Source organism: Arabidopsis lyrata (assembly GCF_000004255.2).
Source record: "Arabidopsis lyrata subsp. lyrata unplaced genomic scaffold ARALYscaffold_1, whole genome shotgun sequence".
Taxonomy (NCBI): domain Eukaryota; kingdom Viridiplantae; phylum Streptophyta; class Magnoliopsida; order Brassicales; family Brassicaceae; genus Arabidopsis; species Arabidopsis lyrata.
This window is the reverse complement of record NW_003302555.1, coordinates 3,854,761-3,876,933: the sequence shown is the minus strand read 5'-3', so window position 1 is coordinate 3,876,933 and position 22,173 is coordinate 3,854,761. Positions and strand designations below refer to the sequence as shown.

General features: G+C 37.7%; 6 protein-coding genes across 10 annotated transcripts; 2 read left to right on the top strand and 4 right to left on the bottom strand.

Moving 5' to 3' along the window:
* Window positions 1–607: 607 nt before the first annotated feature.
* Window positions 608–5,194, bottom strand: LOC9328607. Of its 2 annotated transcripts, none has more exons than XM_021014816.1 (9): window positions 5,024–5,194; window positions 4,573–4,927; window positions 4,334–4,493; window positions 3,598–3,944; window positions 3,341–3,500; window positions 2,836–3,182; window positions 2,541–2,718; window positions 1,910–2,455; window positions 608–1,827 (listed from the first exon to the last, which is right to left on the bottom strand). In XM_021014816.1, exons 1-9 carry the CDS (start codon window positions 5,103–5,105, stop codon window positions 712–714), a joined length of 3,291 nt encoding a protein of 1,096 aa, XP_020870475.1. In that variant the 5' UTR covers window positions 5,106–5,194; the 3' UTR covers window positions 608–711. The 2 variants fall into 2 exon arrangements, with proteins under 2 accessions (XP_020870475.1, XP_002889787.1); XM_002889741.2 differs by having other exon boundaries at window positions 4,573–4,922; window positions 5,024–5,116.
* A 188-nt stretch (window positions 5,195–5,382) lies between these two features.
* On the top strand, window positions 5,383–8,351 carry LOC9325851 (putative lipase YOR059C). 3 transcript variants are annotated; one of them, XM_021014819.1, is made up of 10 exons: window positions 5,383–5,959; window positions 6,038–6,105; window positions 6,335–6,405; window positions 6,586–6,840; window positions 7,058–7,218; window positions 7,333–7,388; window positions 7,528–7,580; window positions 7,659–7,788; window positions 7,871–7,968; window positions 8,051–8,351. In XM_021014819.1, exons 1-10 carry the CDS (start codon window positions 5,676–5,678, stop codon window positions 8,120–8,122), a joined length of 1,248 nt encoding a protein of 415 aa, XP_020870478.1. In that variant the 5' UTR covers window positions 5,383–5,675; the 3' UTR covers window positions 8,123–8,351. The 3 variants fall into 3 exon arrangements, with proteins under 3 accessions (XP_020870478.1, XP_020870479.1, XP_002892544.1); XM_002892498.2 differs by having other exon boundaries at window positions 5,437–5,959; window positions 7,871–7,972; window positions 8,051–8,106; XM_021014820.1 differs by lacking the exon at window positions 8,051–8,351 and having other exon boundaries at window positions 5,436–5,959; window positions 7,861–7,968.
* A 1-nt stretch (window position 8,352) lies between these two features.
* LOC9328606 (ergosterol biosynthetic protein 28) lies at window positions 8,353–10,538 on the bottom strand. The gene is made up of 3 exons (XM_021014821.1): window positions 10,203–10,538; window positions 8,801–9,007; window positions 8,353–8,697 (listed from the first exon to the last, which is right to left on the bottom strand). Exons 1-3 carry the CDS (start codon window positions 10,315–10,317, stop codon window positions 8,630–8,632), a joined length of 390 nt encoding a protein of 129 aa, XP_020870480.1. The 5' UTR covers window positions 10,318–10,538; the 3' UTR covers window positions 8,353–8,629.
* Window positions 10,539–11,962: 1,424 nt separating this feature from the next.
* On the top strand, window positions 11,963–14,475 carry LOC9325850. 2 transcript variants are annotated; one of them, XM_021014818.1, is made up of 3 exons: window positions 11,963–12,885; window positions 13,295–13,913; window positions 14,003–14,475. In XM_021014818.1, the coding sequence occupies exons 1-3, from the start codon at window positions 12,260–12,262 to the stop codon at window positions 14,009–14,011; spliced, it is 1,254 nt and encodes a 417-aa protein (XP_020870477.1). In that variant the 5' UTR covers window positions 11,963–12,259; the 3' UTR covers window positions 14,012–14,475. The 2 variants fall into 2 exon arrangements, with proteins under 2 accessions (XP_020870477.1, XP_002892543.1); XM_002892497.2 differs by having other exon boundaries at window positions 11,968–12,885; window positions 13,295–14,475.
* A 708-nt stretch (window positions 14,476–15,183) lies between these two features.
* LOC9325849 (amino acid permease 8) lies at window positions 15,184–18,349 on the bottom strand. Its single transcript, XM_021014817.1, has 6 exons — window positions 17,948–18,349; window positions 17,165–17,258; window positions 16,879–17,093; window positions 16,557–16,699; window positions 16,037–16,264; window positions 15,184–15,827 (listed from the first exon to the last, which is right to left on the bottom strand). The coding sequence occupies exons 1-6, from the start codon at window positions 18,270–18,272 to the stop codon at window positions 15,402–15,404; spliced, it is 1,431 nt and encodes a 476-aa protein (XP_020870476.1). The 5' UTR covers window positions 18,273–18,349; the 3' UTR covers window positions 15,184–15,401.
* Window positions 18,350–19,029: 680 nt separating this feature from the next.
* LOC9328605 (amino acid permease 8) lies at window positions 19,030–21,798 on the bottom strand. Its single transcript, XM_002889738.2, has 6 exons — window positions 21,285–21,798; window positions 20,912–21,005; window positions 20,580–20,794; window positions 20,160–20,302; window positions 19,641–19,868; window positions 19,030–19,479 (listed from the first exon to the last, which is right to left on the bottom strand). The coding sequence occupies exons 1-6, from the start codon at window positions 21,658–21,660 to the stop codon at window positions 19,060–19,062; spliced, it is 1,476 nt and encodes a 491-aa protein (XP_002889784.1). The 5' UTR covers window positions 21,661–21,798; the 3' UTR covers window positions 19,030–19,059.
* Between the last annotated feature and the right edge of the window lie 375 nt (window positions 21,799–22,173).

Here is a 22,173-nt window from a genome sequence, read left to right as displayed (position 1 = left end):
ATAAATTGATTATAAGGATATAAAAGTTTAAACTTATAAATTTACAAACTACAACATGTAAATTACTCTCTCCGTTCTTTTATAAGTGATGTTTTAAGTTTCTAATTTTGTCGTTAAATAGATGATGTTTTCAGTTTTTAATGCAAAATTAATTGTTTTTTATTGGTTTTGACGATTTATATTCTATAGGTTGTTTTTTTATTGGTTGATTAGATAATAAATGATGTTTTAGTTTAGAAATAAACAAAAAAAAAATTAATGATTTTTTAATGTATGTGCATTCTCCTAAAACATAATTTATAAAAGAACGGAGGGAGTATATTTCAGTAAAAAACTTCTACTAATGTGTGAATTGAAGTCTCTATCTTTTTAATTGTACCTTTCAACTAGAATAATCCAAATGAATTCAATATATTTTTCAAACCATTATAGCATCGATCTAATTGGTTTGATAGACTATAGGGTTGAAAAGTATGATCAAAACCGAACCATATATGTCACCGAATTTCTCCAAATCTACACAAATAAGAGTTAAATGTGTTGTCTGAGAAGGGACTGGTCTTAGGGTTTGGAAGTTATTAATGTGTTCTCTTGTGCTGCAAGTAGCTAAAGTAAAGAAGACAGATTATTTCAGTAAAACCATCTTCACAAACAAAGATAAGGGCTTGTATCTTACCAATGTTGTTCTTTGCATATTAGTATAATGAAACGTTAAAGATCTATAATGACATCAATTGGAGAATTGCCTTTGTCAACAACAAAGTTCGTCACATACTTGCTCTCCGATGTGACAACTTCCACTGTGTAACTCCCATGATAACCTCTAAACTCCAATCCTCCTTCATCCTCCATCACTCCGTCCACAAAACTCAACCACTCGCGTTTGATCTCAAGAAACCTCTTCCCAGCTTCATTAACCTCACCATCCGCATTCACCAAATGTGAGTGTTCTCTGCTCATAAACAGCTCCCAGAATCCCCAAAGCATCACTCCTTCAACTGCCGGATGAGCAAACGCTTCCCATAGCATCACCTCGAGATCATCTCCTCTTATATGTTCGTTAGTCGAGGACACATCAAGTTCTGTGAACCAGATTGGTAATCCGAGTGTGCTTAGCTTGTCTAAAGCGGAACGGACGATGTGACCGACGGGACTGGTTATATGTCCTTGAATCCCGATCCCTCCCACGGGTGCACCCTTTTTTTGCAGCTTGTGTACGAGTTTTATGTACTTCTCGGGGGATGACCTCGAGTCAAATCCGTCTTCTATGTGGTATTCATTTAGAAACAGAGTTGCTAACGGGTCTAACTCCTGCGCAGTCTTGAACATGTTTGCTCTTGAATCAGAGCCTAGTCGATCTCGATAAAACGATCCGTGGAGCATTTCATTATTCACATCGTAGTGTCTAAATTTCCCGTTGTAACGGGTAAGAAGATCTGTTACGCGGTTCTCAACCGCTGCTTCCAGCTCGGAACCGCTCAGCTGTTGGACCCACGGTTGAATAGCGGACTCTACCTCCCAGAATATGCAATGGCCTCGGGTTTTTATGTTGTATCTATCACAGAATTCGAGCATCTCGTCTGCATCCCGGTAATTGAAGTTTCCTTGCTCTGGCTCTGTCCAGTACCATTTCAGCTCATTACCAAACACTGCCCAGTCGAAATTGTTAAGAAAGAAATCGACAAAGTCTTCATTATCTATATTGCTCCGACTAATGCATGACCCGAGTGGGAAACTGTTATGTGTCTGTCTGATCTTCACCGTTGCACCAGACAATTCGCTAGGATCTAAACCTGAGAATTTGAGGCTAACATTGCGTTTACGAACCTGCATAACAGAGAAAGAGCATTGGTGTGAAGTTTAATTTTTCGTTCCAAACATGTAACCAGTAATATGCTTCGTATGTTACCACATCAGCTTGTCCTCTGAGATAACTCAATCGTGACTTACGATCAACAGCGAAAATCTGGAGACCTGCAACCATAAGATCAACACCAGGAGACGGGCCCTGGACATGAAGCATAACTTCTTTCGCTTCCTTCTCGATTCTAAATGAACCCACAACTTCATGCCAGTCACCATCATCTACCTCAACTTTTCCTCCATTAACCCAATTACCATCAACACTGAGTGCGATATTTACGTCCTGTGGACTGGTACGTCCTCCTGAGCCAATTTTAACCCAAGCTGAGACCTGGTATGTTAGAAAAAGCTTCACCTTATCAGTTATCATCTGAGCAGGACCCATCCATGTTCCACTTCGGTTTGTCGCAAGCACGTATCTACCAGATAGATATCCATGTGTTGTTCTAAGTGAGTCTCTAGCCAGCGGAGGTAATATCCTAGGAGAGCCGTCTCCAACTTTTAAATGGCAGTTTCCAAGAGGGAACCAACCTTCGATTGTTCCATCGCTTAGGTGGCTATTCGAAACAATGTTCATCCCAAAAGCATGACTCTGTAGAAATATGGAAACAATATATAATTCACTAAACACAAGGAGAGGTAAATGTTAAAAAGCACAAAAGTTTTAATTGTCTAACCTCAATATATGGTCGTCTTGAAGGAGTGTCTTTCTCTGCAGGCTTTACAGCAAAATGGTCGACAAAAACATCAATCCCTGGTGGTGGTCCTTCAATGTAAACAACTGCTCTAGCTGGAGATCCATTCAAGAGGAACTTTCCTTTTAACTGTACCCAATCGTCGTGTGTTGCCTGAACACTTGAAAAAGGGAACAAACTTTCTTCAATTTTTTTTTGTATCAGACAATATATTTGGGGCAAGATTCACACAGTAACACTTGGTAAGAAAAAAAAATCGTCAATTGGAGAGCCTCACCTGGAAATGCCTATATACTCTTCACGTTGGTCAAGGTATTGAACATACAAAGTGGCCTGCACGGTGTGATGGCTATGTGATAGTCGAACAACAGAAGATGCTTCATAAATGAGTTTTCGTTGGACTCTTTCTGTTATATCCTGCTCGATTCCACTCCACTTATGTGTGCGCTCTGTTGCAGAAGCAAAACAGGTTCCAGAATGTGGTAGTATCTTCCCATCAGCTAGAGACTCATGTAACATAAGATTGCATCCTCTTCCAGACCAATGATTGAGGCCATCTGAAAAGCTTGAATTCAGGAAGATGTGATGATCAGATTCAGGAGCTGAGCAGAATTCTCGGCTTCTCTGCATATAAGGCAAGTGACGAAACATATCAAATTGCTGAGAACAGCATCTTAAGATCTTAAGAAGGAAAAGAAAAAAAAAAGATTTAGATCATAGATTGATCATGTCAATGTACTTTCACTCTCTCTATCTAACAGTCCACAATATGTCACAGTTACCTCAAACTGATTATCACTTTCGCAATGGATGGTGACGGACTTTATAAGAAGGTCAATTCCCGGAGGTGGCCCTTCCAAGAAAAATACAACACGGTCAGGTCTTTTTGACACTACAAAAGTGCCTTCCAGAGTTTTCCAAATATCTTTTGAAGCACAAGTTCTGCAGATAAAAACATCATCAATTGTCAACATTTCTGGGTGTTCTTGACTATATATATATATATATATATCGCAAAGAAGTCTTGTGGTTCCATTACTTTCCAATTAGTTGAAATTCCGTTGCTGAACTTTCGTGCTCTAACTTCAAAGTGGCCATGACCTGCGTCGACCCGAAAACAGGTCCCGATACACTAACACTAGCAGAGACTTTATATGAATAGCCAGGAGAAACTCTGTCTGTGATATCTTGCTCCAGTCCTTGCCAGGTGTCACTTCGGTTATTAACAACCGCATATGATTCTAAGTTACAGTCGTTGCTACTAACAACAAATGAATCACAACTGTTGGCATTCCAAGAAAACAACCCATCAGAGAAGTCATGGTTCTTAATGATATTAAAAGCAGGAGGAAAGACACTGGAAGCTTCTTTGTTTTCTTTAGTTTCCTGCAGTGAAATAGTAAGCCACAAAAAGATGTTAGAACACGAGTAATTTAGCTCGCTTGTTTCCTGTAATCTGGATTATACTGTATAGAATCAGATGATCTTGGTGAGCTATATAATTCTTCAATTAACGTGCAATGAAACAAGTTGAACTTCATTCATTTGACTTTACTTCTCTCTATTTCAACCAGAATTAACAATAATGTTTAAACTCGAACGGACATGATAGTTACATCAATCTCAGTCTCCAATAGCCTATCTGTAACTCATCTAAGGGTTAATCTTCTCTAATAATCACCTTGCTCTACCCATATTGTTCGCTTAAAAGCTATGATCCCCAAATTGTTAAGTAACATATGACAAAGTCTGGTCAAGAATGACATGAGGTTTACCTGGAAGTCAGTAGAAGTGGAGGATCTAACAGTTACAGAGCGTATAAGGAGATCTTCCCCAGGAGCTGGACCTTCCAGATACAGAACAACACGGTCAGGTATATTTGATATCGAAAACGTTCCTTCCAGATCAACCCACTTGTCTCTCGAGGCATATGTTCTGCAGGTAAGTTTCAATTCAGCAGCAATCTCTACAAAAATTCAATCAAATTCCAAAGATATAACCATCAGAAGCATACTTTCCGATGAACAGATACTCGGAAGGCGAGTCTTCATGCTCAAGCCTCACAGTAGCAAGAACCTCGGGTGATTCATGGAAAGGACCAGACACACCAACACAAGCTGATACAGTATAGTTAATTCCAGGAGAAACTCGAGTTGTAATGTCTTGTTCAAGGCCTTGCCAAGTTTCTTTCCGATTAGTTACAACGGCATAGCCACAGCTCGAGGATTCAGCAGACATTACCTCTGAGCTAAATGGGTCAGAGGAAACTACAAATGCTTCGCATCCGTTGGGATACCAAGATTCAATCCCAACAGAGAAGTCACCGTTCATTACAATGTTAGGATCCGCCATGAGCGTAGCAGCCTGTACTAAATTCGGATATCATCAAATCAACAACATGAACCACTAGAAGATGAAAAATTCGAAATTGGAAAAAAAAAAAAAAAGTCAATTAAAAATCTCACCTTTGAATGAGAAAGAAGAGAAGAGAGAAGCGAGAATACACAGGAAGGTGATTAGTTGAAGAAAGAGAAGTCCAACAGACATCAATCAGCGACACTTCGGAGAAGAAAGGTCCAAAAATCTCATCGGATTATTATCGTTTTTTTTATTGATTCTTGTCTTGCTTTCGACGTTTTGGTTGCTGATACAAAAGTCAAAGTTGTTGTTTGACTCTTCCAGAAGAAACAAAAGAAAACTCGGATCCAATACTTGAAATTAAATGGGCCGGGCTTGTCTTTTAAAGTTACTACTATTATATAAAAGTAATCAGTTAAAATTATCATCATAATGTCTGAATATGCTTTTTAACTTATGCTAAATCACATACTATTTGGCTCATTTATTCAAGTTAATGACTCAAAAAAACATGTTATAACATGTGTGGGTTCTAGAAAAAGCAAGAGTGGCCAAATCTCAGATGTGTAAGAAAGAAAATGTCAATGGCGTTTCAACGACGACAACAATACTGCGGTGGGGACCTTCCCTAACGACTGAAACTATTCTCTGTTTCTCTCTGACCATTTGAACTTTTGATGTTTCAAGTCTAATCTTCTTCCCAAAGTGGCGACTATGAATTAAACCCTGCTTAAAGTTTCCCTTTTTCGTTTCGTGATCATGGAGGAAGAAGATAGCGTGATAACAAGAAACACAGAACAAGATGGGCGTGTTGGAAGTGATCTTGAAGGATTCGGTGGGTCAAAAAAGAAGATGAAGATAATGAAGACGATGAGAAGCGGGAAGAGTGATGATAAAGAGACGAAGAAGAAGAAAAAGTATTGGATGGGTTGTCTCAGAGCTGAATCTGACGAGAGTGGAAACGTCGATTTGACTGTTGATTTTCCTGGCGAACGCACTGAGCCAACTCACCTAGTCGTCATGGTCAACGGTCTCATCGGCAGGTTCTTAGAGTTTCCTTTGTTATTATGTGCTTGATTTTGTTCTATCTTAAGCTGATTTTAAAATTTTTGTGGGTGCAGTGCTCAGAATTGGAGATTCGCCGCTAAGCAGATGCTAAAGAAGTATCCTCAGGATCTCGTAGTTCACTGTGAGTTCTTCTTTCTCTATAAGTTTTCTCGTAATGGTCTATTGTGAATCTCTGTGGAAGTCTCAAGTGAAACAGATTTATTATTGCAAGGAAGAAAGAATCACACTTTTGAATTTTTGATCACTTTACTGATTTTCGTATCATGAAGATCCAGTTCTACATCTTGTTACCACGTTGGTTATAATAATATTCAGAGAATGGCTAGTGATACTTAATAATCATGTTGCAGGCAGTAAACGCAACCATTCAACACAGACATTTGATGGTGTTGATGTTATGGGAGAAAGATTAGCTGAAGAGGTTTGTGTTTCTTTCTCATGGCTGCTTTTATTTCAGTGTTGTTTCAGTCTCATGTTATACTGTCTTCCTCTTGGCTACATGTTTTCGCAATGCTAGATCCTTTTATGTAGAAGTTGCTATATTTGTCTCTGCTTGATTTTTTCAGCTGAAGTAAGATTTTTTTGTCTCTCTTTTGTTTAGGTTAGGTCGGTGATCAAACGTCACCCAAGTCTCCAGAAGATTTCCTTTGTAGGACATTCTTTAGGTGGCTTGATTGCTAGGTATGCTATTGGGCGTCTTTATGAGAAGAAAACCCGAGAAGAGCTTCTACGTAACAGTGACGACATTGGTGATACATGCCCGATAGAGGAACCGAAAGAGAGAATCGCCGGATTGGAGCCCATGTATTTTATAACTTCTGCAACGCCACACCTTGGTTCAAGAGGACATAAACAGGTGATTTTGAGAACGGTTTTCTTACATATGAATTTTTTGTCAATATGGTTAGAGCAAAGTTGAGATCCTTAATATTCTTATGCATCATTATCTACTATGAAGTAGACTTTGATTTGAGTTTATGTCTCATTCTCCTGTAAGCTTGATACAATTTTTGGAATTTTGCAACATGAAAAGTTACAATTTGGTTAATGTTGTGGCATTTTGACTGCATTAGGTCCCATTGTTTTCTGGATCTTACACTTTGGAGAGATTAGCTACGCGTATGTCGGGGTGTCTTGGTAAAACAGGAAAACATCTTTTTCTGGCTGATAGTGATGGTGGAAAACCTCCATTACTCCTCCGAATGGTTAAAGATTCTAAAGATCTTAAATTCATGTGAGTTCCTTCACTGATTTTTTTTTTTCCTATACATAGCAGATTGGGGCTTTGCATAGTTCAAATGTTTTCAAATGTTACTAATTAGTATGTCTCCTCTGCTTTTGTGAACAGTTCTGCTTTGCAATGCTTCAAACGGCGTATTGCTTACGCGAATACAAGTTTCGACCGTATCCTTTTTTTGTTGGACGTCGTTATACTATTTCTCTACTTCTTCACTGATCTTACAATGCGAATTAAGCTAAAAAAGACTCAGAACTGTTGTGGCTATTACAATTCATTTGAAACCTTGACCTCCCTTGTTCCTAGACCTTGTCGGGTGGAGTACATCGTCTATCCGGCGTCACAATGAGCTTCCTAAGGTTAACCTTTCACTTTCAGTGATTAATATAATACTGTTGTGTGTTATGCTGAATCAGTCTCACATATAACCTTCGCAGCTTCAACGTGGTCCAGTCAACGAGAAGTATCCTCACATTGTGAACGTTGAAGCACCGGATACTGCAAGTAACCATAAGGAAGATCGTTCAAGGACCAGTTCAGACGAGTTCAAGAATTTCGATATGGAAGGTTGGTTCAGTGGAAAACTCAATCTCGGGTTTCTTATCTTGATTTCTAATCATCATATTCATAATACAACAGACTTGTGCAGAGGAGATGATAAGTGAACTAACAAAACTGAGCTGGGAACGAGTTGATGTTAGTTTCAGAGGAACCCTGCAAAGATTTCTCGCTCACAATACCATTCAGGCAAGTGTTCATCATTGTCGTCATCATCATCACCATTGCTATTGTTATTAAAATTCACACTGAAATTTGGAAAACATTGCAGGTGAAAACAAAGATGATCAATTCAGCTGGAGCAGATGTTATACAACACATGATTGACAATTTTGAGCCATAGGTGTGAATAATTATCGGAAGATGGCAAGTTCCTTCACAAGTCCAAAATTCACTAGGAGAAATATATCAGTCATATTATCAAAATTCTGTCATCTAGTAATGTATGTTACTATACTATTAGTAGGTTTATCTGTTTTGTTAGTTTTTCAGTTACCGGAAAAAAAGAAGGAAAATAGAACTATTTTGGATACAAAATAAATAATAAACGGAATGCAAGAAATAGTTCCCCTGTTTTAGCCAAAAAGAGGCTTTTGTATAATCATAATCTACTACATGCATCAAACTCAAATCTCTGTTTCAAAAGCAATAAACAACACTTAAATAAACCATAAAATCATAATTCAATCTTACCAAGTCTAACGTTCAAGACTCCATCAAAGATGTCAAAAGACTTAGATGATACAATGAATCAACATCTTTAGGGATCGAGCAAAAAACTCAGATGATTCCAACTTTTAGAAAAGCTTAAAAGGCAGAAAGACTTAGTAACAGGGGATCTGGACTAATATCAATAAAATTTGGAGTGTGGTTGTTCAAGGGAATTCCACTCCAAGAGCATCCAGACAATCGATGTGCCTGTTAAAGAAAACACAGTATATAGATCATTCACGCGATGAATGCAACCTAGATCAACTGATTCAATACAAGAATGAGTGATGGCCATTGCCACAAGTTATACCTGCAAAGAAGCCCACAGTTGAGAGATTTGCGATGGTCATTGTTTGGTAAAAGAGGTATTCAGTCAGAAAATGGCCTAAGGCATAGATAAATGATAGGAAGGTAGCCAAATATAATGGTTTGTTTTCGAGGTTGAATGCACAAAGAAAGCAGAGAGTGCAGGTCAAGAGTGTCCATACTCCGAATGTACGTCCATGAACTTCACTCACTGCAAAACAGTTAACAAAAAGAACATTTCAAGTAATGAGGACAGGACCCTTGTGAACCGAGAAGACCATTGCCTGAGAAAACCTAAGTAAGAGACATCAACTATGTGAACTAGTCTTTTCTAGATAGATCTTTTTTGTTCCCGGTTCTCGAGTTGCTAATATGATGCAAAGTTTATTACTACATTGTGTTATCAGAGCTGATAAACTTAACATGTACAAGACCTTACAATCACAAGAAAAGAAAAAAAAAAAAACAATGTCCCATAAAACTCCACTCGTCGCTGCAAGCCGGCAAATTCATGCACCACAAGTTACAGAATTGAAAAAAGAAACATCAAGTTGCTTATGTTTTAAAACAAATACAAATGCAAGATCTTATACACTTCACCTGATCACTAATTTACTTCAACAGTATTTTAAGAAAAAATTTTACAAAGATCCCGCGAAAAAAGGTTATGCATTGGAGTATGTAAACTTTTATCAATCTAACCAAATTCCAGATCCAAATACCCTCCCCTTTCCTGATTTTTAGGACATGGAGGTCCACTTCTTACAAAATTACTTCACCAAGGAACTGTACAACATTTAAGATTGCCTAAATCTATCTTGGATATGTTGCTTCAGTTTGCTATACTTATGGTGTACTAATTCATGAGTGTTGCTTTCAATCCCAACAACCTCAACTTGGCAATTAAAAGAACACATAAAGGAACAAGTAGAAAGAACATCATGAATATGTTCAAAGAATCCTAATCCGGCTTTCCTTGATAAAAAATCTCAAGTTGACTATGTGATTCATAAGCCATTGACTTTCCATATGCAATTCTAGCAAGAATCAAGATCAATTCCAGAGGGAAAAAAAAACTATATTCTAATCCCTCATTATCTTTCTAGATCTCAAAGCTTAGGGATCCCAAATTTGATCCGTATTGGAAGACTCAAGTCACACACAAAAAAATGAAAACCGCACTAATGGTTCCTCTGAAACCTAACATTATCATTTCTTCTTGAAATAACGAAACATGTGTTCTCCATTGCTACTAACTCACTGATAGGAGAAAATAGTCTGAAGTATCTATAGATTCTATTAGCCATTTAAATCGTTGGGAGCTAAAAAGACATGAAAACACTCCTATCGAATCACGGAATCATATTAAGAACAATTCAAAAGGGAGGGGGAGAAGAACACTGAACTGGTGGTCTGAGAGAAGACAGCGAGACGAAGAGCCCAAATGTTGAAGAAACCAAACCAAACAGAAGCTAGTCTCAGTGAACCAACCAACATTAACCAATACCCTAACGCCTTCATCTTCGTCTTTAATTTTGTTCTCAAAACTCCAACAATATTTTTTAAGGAAAACTGGAGTATGAGACTGGCAGTCTGGCACAAATTAGACGTGAGCTCATGTGCGGCGGAAAGATTCCCCGATCAGAACACGTAAGCCACGGAGGGTAATTTCGTAAATTACTCAAACCACTGGGGAAACTGTTTGATGGGGCGACAAGAGTTGGAGTCTCCGCCTGATTCAAGTGGGTTTCTCTATTGAGCTTTCAATTATATTGGGCTTATGTAACATTATGATGGACTTCTACAGTTGCTAGTATATATATTAAAAAATAGTTATATGTTGATCAGGCAAGGACAAGGCATTTCCTTCCTCCTGTATAAATGTCATTTAAAATGAAAAAAAAGCACAGAAAATACAGCTATCATCCACGATCCTCGTTCAGCTGCTTATCTAAACAAGTAATACTTAAATTCAATCTAATTTGTCGTAAACGTGCACGCATATCTCTCGCCCAATCCCCAAAGAAATTCTACTTTTTTTTTATATTTTGTTGACCTTTCTTAATTTAGAAAATTTGCATTCTATAACACAAAAGCTGCATTCTTAGCGAAATGACGATTATTAAAAAAAGATGGACACCATTTTAAAAGAATAGAGTGCGGAGTTTACCTTTGCAGTAGAAGAAAATATGACTATTTGATTTGATTTTTAAATGACGGTTCCTCGAAACTTTAAAACACGTTACTAGTTTCATACTACTACACATATATAGAAAAGTTTTGTGGCTCAAAAAAGTTTTTGTTTCCTTTTTTGATCAAATTTGTGTTTGTAGGTGAATGTAAAAAAGTTAGACCGATAGCTATAATAACCCACGACCAAGACAATTCAAGCATACACTTTACTATAGTGTAAAGTTAGGGAGTTTATCATTCCAAAATTTACACATCAAGAAAAATACATTTGAAATTACGGCAATTATCAATTGAAACTAAAGATAAAATAAAATTTAACAAAAAAACTCAAAATCCGAATAAAATGTTTGAAGGAAAAACCAGAAAACTATGAGACTGACACAAAAACGTGAGTTCCGCATAGAGGCGGAAAGATTCTCCGATCAAGGCACTAGTAAGAGCCTCGAATGTACACGTAAGCAAGAAGGGTAATTTGGTAAAATTAAAAGAAGTGGAGCCCTATGTTTTTGTGTGGTTGGTCACTGATCAGGTTGAGAGAGAAACCAAATAAAAATATTACGTCAACCTCTCTCCGACCTGGCACTTCTTTGCCAGCCTGTTCCCAGCTGTGCTCCATCGTCTTTTTTTCTCTACCCCTCAACTAACTCTATATTTCGGATTTACCCTTTTATTCCTACATATTCTAAAACTCAAAATGAATTTGTTTTCCAAAGTTTTTTTTTTAACTTTCCAAAGTTAACCAAAGAAGATTATTTATTTGCCAAAATAAGCGTCACTCTTTGCAACATTCACATATAGAATGTAACTAAAAATTATTTACTCTATTAATTAACCGGCTATATTAATGAATTAGGGGGTTGAAGAGTACTAAATTAAAAAGGTTTGGTACCAATCTTTAAGTTCTGAAATAATAAAGGCGTATTGGACAATAGTGGAAAATATAGGGAAACGAAGGAGGGAATGCAAAAATGGAAAAAATGTAAATTGTGCTTCCTGGTTTGTCTCCACTTAAAAACCAGAGACATACACAGATAGACCAAGAAGACGACTGCTTCCTCTAATGGTTAGGTCGTGAATACGGCGCCATTAAAACGCTGCGTTTTATCTTCGTCACCTCCTTTTCCTTCGCCTAATTCTCTAAGTCATCGTCTCTAGAACGGTTCCTACAATTAATGTCGAACTCTTCCTAAACCCTTTACTTCACATTTCCTTCTCTTTCTCTTCCTCCGTCAAAAACCCTAATTGATTCGTCTTTCTGGTTGCGATTGAAATGGATCCTTGTCCATTTATCCGTCTTACGATCGGGAATCTAGCTTTGAAAGTTCCTTTAGCGGCGAAGACTACGAGCTCCGTCGTGCATCCGTCGTCTTCTCCTTGTTTTTGTAAAATCAAACTCAAAAACTTCCCGCCCCAAACCGCCGCAATCCCGTACATTCCTCTGGAGACGACTCAGTTTCCGGAGATCCAAACCCTAGCCGCCACGTTTCATCTCAGCAGCTCCGATATTCAACGCTTAGCTTCCAGATCTATTTTTACTTCTAAGCCATGTCTTAAGATTTTGATCTACACCGGAAGAGCCGGCGCTGCTTGCGGCGTACACTCCGGTCGTCTTCTGGCGAAAGTCTCCGTACCGTTGGATCTATCTGGTACGCTATCTAAACCGTGCGTCTTCCACAACGGATGGATATCAGTCGGAAAAGGAGCTGGGAAATCGTCGTCGTCGGCTCAGTTTCACCTGAATGTGAAGACGGAGCCTGATCCTAGATTCGTTTTTCAGTTCGACGGCGAGCCTGAATGTAGTCCTCAAGTCGTTCAGATTCAAGGAAATATCCGGCAACCAGTTTTCACATGCAAATTCAGTTGCCGGCACACCGGTGATCGTACTCAGAGATCAAGGTTTGTTTTCCGGCCAATCGAATCAAATCAAATCAATTTTCACCACATTTATCGGAAATTTGGATATCGATTTATTTAATTTATTTCTAATTATGTTCTTTTCCCGAGGAATCAAATCGAAATATACGCTTTAATTAGATCCAACGTCAAAGATTATTGTGAAATACTGAAATCACATTCCTTGTTTTAGTTTTTGCTTTAGTACGGATCTATTGATAAAAACTTTACTCTTATGATATTTATCCACTTTTATTCATTCATAGTATAACCTTTACTCTTATGATATTGAACCACTTTTATTCTTAGTATAAACTTTACTCTTATGATATTTAACCACTTTTATTCTATAACGGGAATTAATATGATTATTTTAAAATAAAGTTGATCAAATGGTGTTTTGATTGATCAGATCATTGCCGACTGAGACAAGTGTTCCACGGAGCTGGCTAAACTCTTTCGGGAGTGAGAGAGAACGTCCTGGGAAAGAGCGAAAAGGATGGTCCATAACAGTTCATGACTTGTCCGGTTCTCCAGTGGCCATGGCTTCAATCGTCACTCCGTTCGTTGCATCTCCTGGAACCGATCGTGTGAGCCGGTCAAACCCTGGGTCATGGCTCATCCTGCGTCCTGGAGATTGTACCTGGAGACCGTGGGGGCGACTAGAAGCATGGCGGGAACGCGGTGGAGCAACTGATGGTCTCGGTTACAGATTCGAACTCATCCCAGATGGATCAAGCGGTGCAGGAATCGTGCTTGCGGAGTCAACCATAAGTTCTCACAGAGGTGGGAAATTCTCAATAGAATTGGGATCGTCGTCTTCTTCATCGTCGCCAACAAGTGGCGTGAACCGATCAAGAAGCCACAGAGGTGGGAGCAGTGGAAGCGGTGGAGGAGCATCGCCGGCGAATAGTCCGAGAGGAGGGAGCGGCGATTACGGTTACGGATTGTGGCCGTGGAACGTGTACAAAGGGTTTGTGATGTCAGCAAGTGTGGAAGGTGAAGGAAAATGTAGTAAACCTTGTGTAGAGGTGAGTGTGCAGCACGTTAGCTGTATGGAAGATGCGGCTGCTTACGTGGCGCTTTCTGCAGCCATTGATCTAAGTATGGATGCTTGCAGGTTGTTTAATCAACGGATGAGGAAAGAGCTTTGCCATGAGTCACTGAGCTGAAGAAAAGATAAGAATTTTTTGTTTTTTTGTTTTTTTTTGTTTCTGAAAATTTAGAGTCACAAATAGCCTTGGGAGGTTTTTTTCTTTTTTGAAAAAAAACTTCCTGTAAGGCGCTATCAAAATAGGATGTACATAGTGAGCTTCTATTTTGGACTTTGTGTGGCTGGCTTCTCGTACTGGGTTTCTTTTTTGTTGGGTTTGGGTTCTACGAGTGATTTGAAGAGTGAATTTCTTGGTCACTCTTCTTTTGCCTTTGATTTGATTATGTAAGTGTATAAATTAGAAAAATCGAATTTAGAATCTCTGGATGTAAAAAAACACATGAGATTATTTGCTTGGTTTGCTTTTTTTTCCTTTTATGTGTTGGATGTTCAATGTCCACTGTGGGACTTGAGACAATAAACTTTAGTTGATTGTGGGACTTGAGACAATAAACTTTAGTTGGTTAGAAATTAAGTTAGTTACAAACTGAGTTGGTATTGGTGGTTGAGAAGATAGATAAACATGCACTATTGCAAAGGTATTCTACAACAGCATTTAAACCTGTTTTGACTGTTTTTATATCCAAGTTTGTTTGTAGTCATGAAATATGAATGCTTGGGTTCGAACTCAATTCCTCTATTGAACAATCAACTAGAACTGCAATGAAAACTGACCAGGATTAGCGGATGCATCTTTTGGCTAGACACGTCATATAGTTAGGTAACAGCAAGGCAATTGTTTGGTTACACGGCGGTTATGATGGTAGCCATCAAGTGACATACGACCACAAAACCTTGACAATGACTTTGTAAGCAAATGCAGAGTAAATATAGAAGAGAAAGATTAGGGAGAAGCACATAAATGTATTTGAGTGAATAGAAAGCTAGTAGACAACTAGAAACGTTAGGAAGGACCAAACTTGCCTTGATACTCTATTGCCCAACCCCTCCAATACACAAGATGTGATAGCAACTTATGTGGGGCATACCAAACCAAATAAATGACACAATTTGTGTGTGTCTGTTTTCAAGATTTCCCCGACAATTCCATTAAGAAAAATAAATAATAATAACTCGAAATTGACACAACCATACGAATTTCAAAAGCTGAAATACATCTTCTTCATAGTAGTAGTACTAGTATCTCATGGGGCTCAAAACATCAAATCCAATGTTGACTAATACTTGTAGTCCTTCGAAAAAGTTTTAAACTATTTTATCCATTTTCATAGGACGATATAGATCAATTAGCAGTTTGGTTTTAACATAGCCGAAAACAGAACATCACAACTTATTTGTAGAAACACTAAATACTAAATATTTAGCTTGTAAGAAATCTAATAAAATTCATAAAGATCACAAGTCACTAGTCTAAATTCTTGAAGGGCTTGTATGACTTGACACTATTTATTAAGCCAATGATGGATCCTACCGCGGCAAGGATTGAGACGATCAAGCAAACCAATACGAGGAGGTTCAAGGCCAACCATCTACGAGAATACTTCTTGACCTTTGCCTGCGCAATGTGCATTGCCACCGGAAAATAAACTGTGAGTGGCCAGAACGCGAGTGCCCCAAGCAAACCCAAGATCGCATTGAAGAAGGGGAATATCATTGCTACAAATGTTGTCAAAACCACATAGCATGTTCTCCAAACCAGTCTGAAGAGGTTGACACGACATTTTCCAAGCAAAGGTATGTCTGACGAGTATTCTTTGTTGATGAAATTGCTTTGAGGCCATTTTTTGTTGCAGTTTTCCTCAACAAACTGGAAAAACGGCTGCGCGTACACCTGCGAATAATACAGGTTATAAAAAACAGAGCATTTTTAGAAACTATTAGCAAACCATTGTATTTTATGACCAGAATAACTCTATTTCTACAATCTTCTGAATTATTAAAGCTAAAAACACTAATACAATAATGAGACTTTTAATGAACTTGAACATTGTAAATGTATGTTACACACGTATCCTTTTCTTTTGTTTGTCAGTTAAATACCTGATAGGCACCGATAAGATGGAGAGCAATGCAAGCATTGGCAAAGTCGACGAGCCAATAAGGTTCGTAAAAACCAAAATCAGTAAGGAAGTCACCAGGGGCTTGGTTCCCGAATGCAGCATATCCGATGCAACCACACAAGATGTAGAAAACAGTTGTGGTTGAGACCCCGGCAAGACTCGCTCGTTTCATCACTTTGTTCTCTGGTGGGCTTGATCTCAATGTGTCCTGCAAAATAAACAAGACATACTAGAGCGTCACTATCTTTAGAGCTTCAGAAATCTAAAATGAAACTTTTTCTATCCATCATCTATCCATCTATATTTTTTCCTACATGTCAAATGAATAATAAGATCTTATTTTACCTCTCTTTGAAGAAAGTGATAATAGAAGTGGTCTATAAGAAAGTACATGGTTATACTAATTATCAGTCATCCATCATTAAATCCATACTCTTAACCAGAATTTAAATGCAAATGAAAACAATACTAAACGGAAGATAGTAGGAATCTGTACATGCCTGAATCTCGATGAGAATAGTGGTAAAAGCATATGAAAAGGCAATGTCTCCAATCGCTTGAAACAATTTCCAAACTTTTTCAGACGCAGTTACGTCCACACCTATCACTGTGCCTGTCAATTCTGTCTTACCAATCTTCCCACCTTTCATATTATACCATTTTCACGGTTAGTGTCAACTTCAAAGAATTATGCATATAAACCGTTAATTGTTTCAAACACTAATTTCTGTGTTCGACGATTGCATTTACACTTACATATAGTTTGAAACTACATATATGTTGAAAGAAATGTTTTTAAGATGATAAAGAAGGGAAATGTACTTGCTACAGTGGCGATGGCTAGGCCTATTCCAATAGACGCATAAGAGAAGGACATAACCGCGGCGATGATGGAGAGGAAAGAGAGCTTGTGAAAATTAGGAAGCTGGCTCAGAATAATCTGGACGATCCCAAATGCCGCCATGTACGGATAATTCGATACAGAACATTTCGCTTTATGTCCCTTGTCATGATAACAATTTGATTTCCCAATCGCTCTAACGAACACAAAAACACCAATCAAACACCATCACAAAATAATCGAAATAAATCAGAATCTGTGACTTACACTAAGCTTATGGAGGCAGTGATGGTGTAACCAATAGTGACCCCTACTAGATTCACGTACTGTGCCAGTCCACATAGCTGAACCTTTTTACCCCCTGTCGTTTTATGTTATCAAACAATAAAAATAATTACTCTATAGTACTATCAAATAATATTTTGGTCTTACGATCCCGCATTTCAATTCAAATTTTCTTGGGGGGTCAACAATCGAATTTATTGATAACATTCTTTAACGGGATAAAAATTGAATTGACTATGTCACCAATCCTACACATAGTCATTTCAATTTATTAACTAATTTAGGAAAGAATGAAAATTTTCATACTTCTTCTTCCTTTTTGTAGATTTTGATAATAATTCATATCTTCCCAAGAAGAGCATGCACACAAAATCTTAAATCAATTTTTTTCTAACAACAATTAATAATGTTTTTTTTTTGTTCAACAACAACATTAATGTACTTCTTCGGCAAATTTGCATGGTAAAAAATTGTTGAAATGAGTCAATTACTGTAGATTTACAAATTTCAACTTAGCATTAAATATTCTTTTAATTAGATCAGATTTTTTTCTTCTGCTTGCCATCATCCTTATGACAGAAATGGAAGAGAATCAAATTGAACACGTCCTTAATTAAGACTAGTTAGGCAAAATCTAAATGATATCATATGAACAAAATCTTTGTTCATCAGAGAAATAATGTCTCTAAAACTGAAAAATCTGTGAAAAATAATGCTGATAAAGACACGAAATGATTTTTTTTTTTTTTAAATATGAACCCATACCAAGGTAAGTTCGGACGACGCCCATGTAATTATAGTTGCGTGTTCCGTTGATGGGGTCCGGCGAACGGTAACAGTCGGCGAGCATGGTGGAGGTGTAGTAAGTAATGATGGCGAAAGCGACCAAAATTATGGTTCCTGCCACCCAACCAAGCTGTGCTAAAGCCCAAGCCAACGACAGCACCCCGGAGCCTATCACCGCCGTGATTATGTGCGCACTCGCCGTCATAAACGTCCCCGTTCTCTTCTCTCGACCATCGTCGTCGAGGCTCTTAACGGCGGCGTCACCCGACTCCACCGCCGAAGGATTGTGGTATGCTTCCATCATTGTGGAGAGAGGAACCACTGAACCAGAGGAGAGAAGAGAGAGGAAGAGAGTTAAATGACAGAGGTCGTCTTAGAGTCCTCCCCACATGCACGCACTTACATATATATATATATATATATATATATATGTACACAAATATTGATGTTTATATGGAAAGAGCATCTTTGTTCGTTGAATCTTATTTATTCAGAGAATCTTATATTATGGGGATTTATTTCTTTTGATTTTGAATGTGTAACCACTATTGCTTATTTTGGAAACCTTTAGTAGCTGTAGTCTATTCAAACAAAAAAATTGATCCGTAGGTTTAAAAGAGAATTACCTACATTTATGACAGTATACGAATAATCGAAATTAGGTAACTGATTAAAATTAGATGACTAAAACAGAGAGATCTTTACTTTCATATCTTGGCCTCTTGCCTAGCTATATCCTCTCTTCTATCATGCTCATTTATCTTTTCCTCACATGCCCATGAACTTCATTAATCGGAAAATTAATCATTAATACCATTATAGGAAGAACTAATTTAAATCTATATGCTGTAGCAACTAAATATTACAATATATCAGCAACATGTTTAATTAGTATCGAAACCTTGTTCCTCACACTACTGTAAACTTCGAATGTTTGATAGTAATGCCGTAATAGTACTGTAAGGTTTAAACTTTGGAGAACACTATATACAATACTTTATTACGTATTAACTATTTCTCTTGATAGAAGTAATTAATACTCAGTTCTCACAAAACTCATATAGATCACAAGTACAGTATATATACTAATATTAATTGTTGAAAGGCTTGTATGCCTTGACACTAGTTATCAAGCCGACAATGGATCCTATTGTGGCTAGGAGTGAAACAATCAAACAAAGCGATACAAGGAGTTTCAACCCTATCCATCGAAGAGAATACTTCTTAACCTTTGCCTGCTCAATGTGCATTGCCACCGGAAAATAAACTGTGAGTGGCCAGAACGCGAGTGCCCCGAGCAAACCCAAGATTGCATTGAAGAAGGGGAATATCATTGCTACAACTGTTGTCAAAACCACATAGCATGTCCTCCACAATAGTCTGAAAAGGTTGATGGTACATTTTCCAATCAATGGTATATTCATCGAATGTTCACTGGTGATGAAAATGCTTTCTGGCCACTTTTTGTTGCATTTCTTCTCAACAAACTGGAAAATTGGTTGCGCAAACACCTGTCCATAATATAAAGATCATCAATGTTTTGCTTTCTTCTTGATGAGATTTACAAGCTTGAAAATATAATGAGTGGTGGATAGTTGTCTTTTATATATAAAGTACTTGAGTAATGAATCCTAGGTCGAAACTTAGACTAATTTTTCTATACGACTTATACCTGATAAGCTGCAATTAGGTGGAGAACGATGCACGCATTGGCAAAATCGATGAGCCAGTAAGGTTCGTAAAAACCAAAGTCTGTAAGGAGGTCACCAGGGGCTTTGTTTCCGAATGCAGCATATCCGATGCCACCACATAAGATGTAGAAAACAGTTGTCGTGGAGACTCCAGCAAGGCTTGCTTTTTTCATCACTTTGTTCTCCGGTGGGGTTGATTTCAATGTATCCTACACCACAACGCACACACTGAAGTTATCATTAAGGTGAAAATAATATAGTATTGTATCAATTCAATAAAAGATAAATTTGTTGATGATAAGAAACAAGTAATTTCTTCCTTGTGCGAAAGCAGGAATTCTATATTCTAACCAACATACCCTATAGGCTATACAAAAATGAACACAATACACTAATACAGTAGTAAAATTTTCGCTCGACGTACGCTAATTGGATGGTGAACACCAACATCTAAATTAGAGATATATATAGTTAATTATAATGTAGGAATAAATACATGCCTGGATCTCAACGAGAACAATGGAATAAGCATATGAGAATGCAATGTCTCCAACGGCTTGAAACGATCTCCACATTTTTTCAGACGCAGTTACGTCCACCCCAACCACCGTACCCGTCAGGCCCGTCTTACCAACCTTCCCACCTTCGATACATTATACCACGTTCGTCGTTAGTTTGATATGTCACGTTTGCAAAATTTATGAGAATCCTAATTAGGCATGCATGGATTGAGAAGATTTTCTAATCAAACTACTTTAGTAGATTTTTTTCAGGATGCACGACTTGGGTATCCGAACAAGATCTAAAGTTTTAATATTATGGTTTTATTTTGAAGTATATAGTATTAAAACTTAGTTTGAGACGGTTCTACATATATTTTGAAAGAAGGAATAAGATAGAGATAGAGAGGGAAAATGTACTTGTCACAGTGGTGATGGATAAGCCGATTCCGATAGACGCATAACAGAAGGACATAACCGTGGCGATGATGGAGAGGAAAGAGAGTTTGTGAAAATTAGGGATCTGGCTGAGCATAAGTTGGACGATCCCAAATGCTGCCATGGATGGATAATTCGACAAGGAACATTTCGCATCATGTCCCTTGTCATGAAAACAATTTGCTTTTCCGATCGCTCTAAGCCAACACGAAACATGAATCAAAACTTTTAATATTTTATTCACGACATGTTAATTAATTAATTATTAGTAACCATAACGGCCTTATCGAAATAAACCACATGTTGCGACTTACACTAAGCTTATGGAGGCAGTGATGGTGTAACCAATAGTGACCCCTACGAGACTTCCGTACTGTGCCAGTCCACATAACTGCACTTTCCTACCACCTGTTATTTTATAGTATTTTTATTTTTTGTTAATTATTCATCTATTTCACAAACATATACAGTGTAGTATAATCTACAAGTGTCCGTATGGAATGTTTATGTGGCATGTAATGGATCTAGTTCGGACCCTTGATTCTTCATGACAAAAATGAAGAAAATCAAAGATAAAGGATATTGGTAAAAAAAATATAAAAACTAAAACTAAATTTCACAGGTTAAAGAAAGAAAACATTGTAATTAATATTTTGAGGTTAATTAAAGGATCTTTAAGACATATACCAAGGTAAGCTCGGACGACGTCCATGTATGTATAATTCCGTGTTCCCGGTGCGGTGTCGGGAGATCGGTAACAGTCGGCGAGCATGGTGGATGTGTAGTAATTAATGCTGGCAAAAGTGACCAAAATTACGGTTCCTGCCAGCCAACCAAGCTGTGCTATTGCCCAAGACAAGGACAACACACCGGAGCCTATAACCGCCGTGATTATGTGGGCGCTCGCCGTCATAAACGTCCCCGTCCTCTTCTCCCGACCATCGTCGTCGAATCTATTCCCGGACTCCACCGCCGAGGGATTGTGCTCTGTGTTGAAGCTTTTCATTTGTGAGAAAGGAAGCTTGAGAGAGGAGTAAATGACATCTATATATATAGTCATCATCCCCGTCAATGCTTATGTGTATTTCCGGAGTACAAAAAAAAATCGTCTTTATGTCGAATCTTCTTAGTATTAATTTTGGGCACTTATTTGTGTGTTTCTAATTAACCCTATCAAACGTTTAAGTCCATTTGTCATTCTAATGAGTGAAGTCATTTTTTTTGGTGGCAACTAATTAAATATTATCAAATTTTTTCTTCTGCTTTTCTTATTCCTTTTCAACTTTTATTGTTTTTAACGTCTCAAAGTAAATCTAGTGATATCAAATGAATATAGTACTACACTACTACTAATGTTGACTAAGATAAGATATGGAGTTCATCAAAATTAATATCCATATTCAACGTCTTTTATTGTTTTTTAGATTCATACTATATTACAAGAATCTGTTGACAAAAGAATAAGGAACCAAACCTGATTTATTTGTCCAAATGTAACTAACTAACTGCTACATCTTTTTTTGGGCCATATCTCAAAAGAAGTTGAATAATATGATAATGGGCTTATACATGGGCC

Coding starts and splice junctions, on each gene's coding strand:
- LOC9325849 (XM_021014817.1), bottom strand. CDS start 18,272: ATGATGGAAGCATACCACAATCCTTCGGCGGTGGAGTCGGGTGACGCC. Junction 17,259..17,947: donor CGTCGTCCGAACTTACCTTG/GTATGGGTTCAT, acceptor ATAAAACGACAG/GGGGTAAAAAGGTTCAGCTA. Junction 16,700..16,878: donor AGCCATCGCCACTGTAGCAA/GTACATTTCCCT, acceptor ATAATATGAAAG/GTGGGAAGATTGGTAAGACA.
- LOC9325850 (XM_002892497.2), top strand. CDS start 12,260: ATGGATCCTTGTCCATTTATCCGTCTTACGATCGGGAATCTAGCTTTG. Junction 12,886..13,294: donor GATCGTACTCAGAGATCAAG/GTTTGTTTTCCG, acceptor TTGATTGATCAG/ATCATTGCCGACTGAGACAA.
- LOC9325851 (XM_021014819.1), top strand. CDS start 5,676: ATGGAGGAAGAAGATAGCGTGATAACAAGAAACACAGAACAAGATGGG. Junction 6,106..6,334: donor TCAGGATCTCGTAGTTCACT/GTGAGTTCTTCT, acceptor ATCATGTTGCAG/GCAGTAAACGCAACCATTCA. Junction 6,406..6,585: donor GAGAAAGATTAGCTGAAGAG/GTTTGTGTTTCT, acceptor TCTTTTGTTTAG/GTTAGGTCGGTGATCAAACG.
- LOC9328606 (XM_021014821.1), bottom strand. CDS start 10,317: ATGAAGGCGTTAGGGTATTGGTTAATGTTGGTTGGTTCACTGAGACTA. Junction 9,008..10,202: donor TGTCTTCTCTCAGACCACCA/GTTCAGTGTTCT, acceptor ACTGTTTTGCAG/TGAGTGAAGTTCATGGACGT. Junction 8,698..8,800: donor AACTGTGGGCTTCTTTGCAG/GTATAACTTGTG, acceptor TTTCTTTAACAG/GCACATCGATTGTCTGGATG.
- LOC9328607 (XM_021014816.1), bottom strand. CDS start 5,105: ATGTCTGTTGGACTTCTCTTTCTTCAACTAATCACCTTCCTGTGTATT. Junction 3,501..3,597: donor GAATTTCAACTAATTGGAAA/GTAATGGAACCA, acceptor TTTTATCTGCAG/AACTTGTGCTTCAAAAGATA. Junction 3,183..3,340: donor AAAGTGATAATCAGTTTGAG/GTAACTGTGACA, acceptor CCTTATATGCAG/AGAAGCCGAGAATTCTGCTC.
- LOC9328605 (XM_002889738.2), bottom strand. CDS start 21,660: ATGATGACTATATATATAGATGTCATTTACTCCTCTCTCAAGCTTCCT. Junction 21,006..21,284: donor CGTCGTCCGAGCTTACCTTG/GTATATGTCTTA, acceptor ATAAAATAACAG/GTGGTAGGAAAGTGCAGTTA. Junction 19,869..20,159: donor TTGTTCTCGTTGAGATCCAG/GCATGTATTTAT, acceptor GTTGTGGTGTAG/GATACATTGAAATCAACCCC.